The sequence below is a fragment of the Trichoderma aggressivum genome, assembly GCF_033847375.1.
Source record: "Trichoderma aggressivum f. europaeum strain CBS 100526 chromosome Unknown scaffold_025, whole genome shotgun sequence".
In the NCBI taxonomy this organism is placed as follows: domain Eukaryota; kingdom Fungi; phylum Ascomycota; class Sordariomycetes; order Hypocreales; family Hypocreaceae; genus Trichoderma; species Trichoderma aggressivum.
The window spans coordinates 196137-202136 of NW_026946391.1; the positions used below are offsets into that span (position 1 = coordinate 196137).

Genomic DNA, 6000 nt, shown 5'->3' on the forward strand with positions numbered 1-6000 from the left:
CAAGCCATGCGGGCAGATTAAACTTCATTTGGATCTTTTGGCAATTGAGCAAATATTGTCTATTTTTCTCACGGAGCTACACCTGTATGTATCTATTTTCCCCAGTCGGCGCTTCAAATCACCTCGCCGCACGGTAAAGTCCCACAGATGCGCCAACGCCGGTGCAGCGAGTTGGTCACGGCTTTCAATGTATATATCAGAATAGTTGTATCAAATGAATTGTTTCACATGTTTGTGGCGTTGATATTTGTGCCTTTGTATCCATTGCTGGTTTTCTTTTGTGCTCCATCTCGTAGCTTGTTCAAATGGCAATTCCTATGAAAGCAGGGTGGCGCTATCACTGTGCCTGATGGCCAAGTCCGTTGGTATTCAGAAGGAGTTGGACATTGGCCTCCCTTGAGATGTGGTGGACGTGTTATCGCTGCCAATTAATGCTCTAGACTGTCTGTCTGGGGAGGTTTATCCGTTGATGCAATACTTGCTGCGGCCACTCATTCGGCACCACATTGACTTGGTCTTTGTTCTCTTCTTCTTTTTCAGGGGCATGTTCTCCCAATACAGCCATAGGCTGATGTATGAGACTATCCCAGCTATGGTTCTTGTAGCGCTTTCCTTCCAGATTGTCGTATCGCAAGAAGATGGTAGTCTTCAGTCATGTTGATGAAGCGTCTTCACTTCTTCCATCGGCCGACAATTGGCCATCAAACATAGTAGATGGATGGTGCAGAGAGTGTTCTCTCTGCCCAAGAGATGTTGCCGGCCAACCGCCAGTGGATCTATGAGTAGTCTTCGGATCAGCTTCGATGTGTTGACGCGTGTAGGTCTTGATGAATATCGTGTCTTCTCTTGCGAGATCAAATAAATTAAACCAAACGGGGCCTCCCACACTCTGGGTCAGCAAAATTCCTTCTCTTCGCATTGACGGACGTTTGCTCTCTGATTCGAAACGGTGTATAGGCGAGCCTAATCAATCGTGCAGGGTCCTATGAAGGGACAAGGTTAGTTCCGCAGGTCCAGTAGAGGGAGAATCGCAGTACACCTTAGGAGTCTTTAGCAGACGCCCTGGATGCGGACTCTGAATATTTCAAGGAAATGAATGTGACAAACTTTCAGCCATGATCTCGTTGGATTGATTGATTTGGGAGAGCTAGGCTGGATTCGAAGCTGATGAAGCTGGAGTGGAGTGTGGATCACTGCCAGCGTTATTTCCGAGTGGTGTTTCGTGGAGGAGATTATTCCCACGAGATCACGAAATACTTACGATGTGACCAACCTAGAAGCAATGGAATTTACGAGTTCCATGTTATCTTGAGAGGAATTTGACAAGACGAAGACAAAAGAACAAAAAAGGGAAAAAGAAGCAAGACAATCAAGTCTTGTGAGAATGTTGACGCCGAGACGGGTGCACAAAAAAAAAATGCAAAAGTAATGGACACGAGGGGAATTGAACCCCTGACCTTTCACATGCGAAGCGAAAATCATACCCCTAGACCACGCGCCCAAGTAGTTACAATGTGGTCTTTAATTTCTGTACATACGGTAATGCTTGTAGCACGCTGACTTGGTATGCCTCCAGAGGCAGCATTTGTTCAGCGATGATGTCTAAACAGATGAAGCGGCGAGCTGTAGATTTAGACATTGATTTGAACAGCCGCGAAACTCAAGCTCACCGAGCACATCGGCACAAAGACTCGTTTGTTGGGATTGCCTGGTTTAGGCCAAGGGTTGTTAATAGGTAGTACACATGTCCAGTGATGGAATAACGAAGAGGCCACGAGAATCCAAGAATGGGTAGAGTGTGTGTGCCCTCTGTAAAACACGGTCGAAATGTCAATTGGTTCGTTATTGGGTCATAACGTAGCCATCAGAAAGTCAGCTGTTTGCTAGAATGCAGATTGGCGCTTGTGTATCGATGGAATAATATACTCCAATTGGCAAGCTGTAGGGTAACGGGGCCTGGAGGGATGCATCACGCTCTCAGTGTAGAGATCATGTGGAGAAGGCATTGATTTGGAGACACTTACTTGAAGGCAATTCAGCATTGGGCACAAGGCATCGGGAAATATTAACAGAGTGTTTTGTATTGCAATGATATGGTGGTGGCAGCCTTGTGTAGCCAGATCCAAGCAGCACTGGGGCTTTACAAAAGCGAGCCAGCAATCAAACGTTGTAGCCTCGTAGCCTCGCAGCCACCAGAACTAACAATCTCGGTGCAAGGCTCCTCTGCAAGGTATGGGATTTCTCCTCCACTCTTCCGTTTCCCACAGCCAGTCTTTACTACTCTGATCCTACAAAAATCAAGAAACGGCGGCCGCGCAAACACACCGTCTAGTTCCATCCGGCCTTTATTTCTTGTTACGTGCCCAGTTCCCTCTCTTGTTGAGTAATTGGTTCTGAGCAGCACTTCCTCTGGAGAGAAGCTGACCTGGTGTTTCTGCGTTTAGTCCTCCCCCTCGCACACGAAGAAGCGATTCACCTCTCCTCTACTACGACCATGGCTAGATCGTCTCCCACAGATCGATGGTTGTGGACAAAACGGAAGAGGCGTGTACCGAACCGCTGGCCGGTTATGGACCGCCGACTTTGTCCGATTTCTATCCAACGCTTTTAGCACGCAGATTAATGACTGCAGACCGTTGCACCGTTCGTACTCCCTTCGACTTGGCCTACCTGAGAGAACTGGAGGGAGATCAAGTGGAGACGGCATTTAATCCCGCTGTCACTCTGACACCGGCACATAGTCAGCTTAGCCTCGTCGTTTGGTTGATGTCAATGCCTGGGACGTTTGAGTAGCAAGATGTAGCAAGATTCCTCCTCTTCCGTCCTCTCTCTCGATCCAAGCGGCAGTATACTCTGTAGTAATTCGCTGTATAGATGACGATATGTCTGTATTTTCTCCAAGGATCTGGACAAAGGCCCCAGCAAGCAACCACGTCGCTCAACTCCCACAAGAATGCCCTGCTCGCATCGTGCGGGGCACCGCTGAAGACGGATCCCTAGTGAAATCTGCACTCTCTTTATTCATTGGAATTCATTGGCCGTACAAAAAGGAGCTACACAACCCCAGTCAGGTCCATGCCATGCTAGGCTTGACTCCAACACCCTTTTCAGCTAAACCCCGCGTAGGCAGTTCCCAATGCAGATATTCAGCTGCTCCCCGGCAGATGTAGAATTTGGCAGTGCCCAATCAGCATGGAATCCAGAAATGTCTGCTTCTTGATTATGCCACGTAAACGAGGGTATTCCGCTAGGTGGATCTAAAGGTTGCTAGATGAGCCTCTCTCCGACCTCGAAGCATTCTCACGATGCCGCTCTAGGCACGACGCGTTGTGGTATTGGAGGAATCGAGCCACAAAATATTACGGTGTCATTTCAGTGTAGAATGGCTTTGATGGAAGCCAGAGTACAGTACAAAATCGGCATGCCAGATTTGGCCCCAGTGCCTCAGTGATCAGTCCCAGCAATATATCAACCACAGTTCATCCTCTCCATCCCCAAGCACACCTTGGAAAAACATCAGATACCAATCTCCGTTCCCCAACATCACCAAGAGGCAAGATGGGTAAGTCTGATCGTCGCCGAGTTCCCATCGATCCATGACTATTCTTGGAGTCCTTTTCTTTATGGGTGACACGAGGTAAAATGGTCTGACTTCTCGCAGCTGTCACACTGAACAACACGACGGATGCGACCTTCAAGATCAATGGTTATCAAGAGTATCTTCATAACCCTCCCCAGGAGATCAACCCAGGTGACGAGGCAGAGATCAAATACACACCAGGGAAGCCTACCGTGATATATTGTATCGACGAGGAGATAAGGGGCCAGCTCGTTGTCGAGGTTGGCAACAGTTCTCAGGGAAATAAGCTGTGGGGAGAAGGATTGTTTCAACTTCAAATGAGCGGGCGGGCGGAGACTTGGGATATTGTGACCAACTGATGGTAACTGAACTCTCGCCTTGAGGAAGAAGAGCTTGTGATGAAGGGAAAAAAGAGCCCATGATGAAGAGTCAATAGACATTAAATGAACGTCTATTGGTGTCCAGTACTGCCCAGTAGTACCTGCCCTTGGGCCCCCCTGACCGCTGTGCCATCCCCCCTGGGTGAGGCAACCGAACCTGAACAGTTGCCAGCTGTAGTGGCCACCTGAATAACCAGGCAATAACCTACGTAACAGGCCGCACCAACTGCCTCTTATCTAAAGCAGGAGCAGGAGTTGAAGCGAGTTCCTTCGAGTTCCATCGAGTTCCATCGAGTTCCATCGAGTTCCTTCGAGTTCCTTTGCGGTCTGGACCACTGCCCACAATTTCCCCTCTCCTCTCCTTCCTCTTCTCCCTCTCCTTGATTCCCAACAAACACGGTTGCAAGCAACAGATCCCAACACCAGCAGTTCCAAAGCACAACCATCTCCTCGCAAAGAATTTCAGGCATCAGTTTGCCATTCTTCTATTCGTCAGCGGCTCGTCTCATTTCTTCTGACAAGCGAGTATCGCGGAGAGAAACCGGCCCAGCCCACACCTGCACTCCAAAGTTCGGCAAGAAAGCCATCCTCTCTTCGCAAAGCTTCGCACCACTTCCGTTCAAGCAAAAGGGGAGCCAATAATGGCCGTTCAGAGAACGATGACGCTTCGTAAGTGCATAACTTCTGTGTCTGTATTTTGGAGAGATGCTCATCAAGGCGTGTCCTCAGAGGAAGAATTCACAACCTTCAAGGGTGGGACAATCATCGCTGCGTAGAGCACAGAGAATTCTGCAGAAAGTCCATCATGCCGTCGCTTGGAGTTGATGGCTGTGCTCTTTCTTAACCTCAGACCACCTTCTCGAAAAGCAAACAACAGTCTCTATCCCCTCTCTCTATTCCCTGCTCACTCCCACATTCGTCACCCGACCTACTTGCTGCTCTTTGGAGAGCCTGTTTCTTTCTAAACGTGGGTGATTTTCCCTATGAACCTTTCTGCTTCGCTTCGATTAACCATCCTCCTAGGTCCACTTTGTACTCATTGTCGCATCTTCCAAGAGTCTCACTCCCAACCAGAGGCCCTCCTGACGCAATATTCCCATCCGTGCCCCATCCGCACCACATCTTTTCTCTCCCGTATACCAACATCAGAACCTCGTTCATCCTAGAAGCAGTAAGTCTATGTTTCCTCATTGACTTCTACCATTGGCTAACTCCATTCGCTATAGGAGATTAATCTCGCTGAAAACACTAATTCACAGCTCACTGTACATCGGATGGCATGGTAAGTTGTACATCCACTTGAAATACCTGTCAAACATGTTGTTGACCGTTCTCATAGAGAAACCAGCTTCATCTACATCAGATGTCAATCATTACTTGTCCCCTTGTTACTCTCGGGCCAAATCAAGAATTCATTCACAACTATCCCACTAAACGGACACGGCACAACTACGCCACATCAACTTTTTTCAGAAATCTTGTCCATACTCTCATGTATACAGACGTCACGGTACTGTCCTGCGTACGGCTCTGTCGGCAAGGCGCCCCTACGAACGATCTTTCGACAACCGACCGTTTCAGCCTTGCCGACAGAGCCATTTTTGGCGGGGGGCCAAAACCACACCGGCCCCTTTGCCCGTTCAGGCCAACTCCTTTGTGTCGCCGCCGCCGATAGTGCGGCCAATACCATCTCCTCCCACAATAACACCTACTCCTATCCAGTCTTTGGAACTACCCATGACCGATGTTCTTCGGTACCTACATAGGAGTCTCTCACCTACCCAGCAGGTCCCTGCTCGGTTGGATGTACTCGCACTCTCGAAGTATAAGCAGGTTCGTAATTTACCGGGCTTATGGTGGGAGCATCATCATAATAAGACACTTGATCCCCTCCAATACGCCAGCATCCTTGCATATCTTGTGGGTAAGGCGGAGGAGATGGGTGACGCGCATCGCGTGTTAATATCAGTTTTGCTGTTACCGAACTAAAAACGAATGCGAATGGGCCAAGGAGGATCGGAATCAGGATCTTGAAGGCAA

General features: G+C 48.7%; 1 protein-coding gene across 1 annotated transcript; it reads left to right on the plus strand.

Moving 5' to 3' along the window:
• Positions 1-3558: 3558 nt before the first annotated feature.
• On the plus strand, positions 3559-3939 carry Triagg1_6376 (uncharacterized protein; the record flags this gene model as incomplete). The annotated part of the gene is made up of 2 exons (XM_062900993.1): positions 3559-3562; positions 3662-3939. 2 exons carry the CDS (start codon positions 3559-3561, stop codon positions 3937-3939), a joined length of 282 nt encoding a protein of 93 aa, XP_062754629.1.
• Between the last annotated feature and the right edge of the window lie 2061 nt (positions 3940-6000).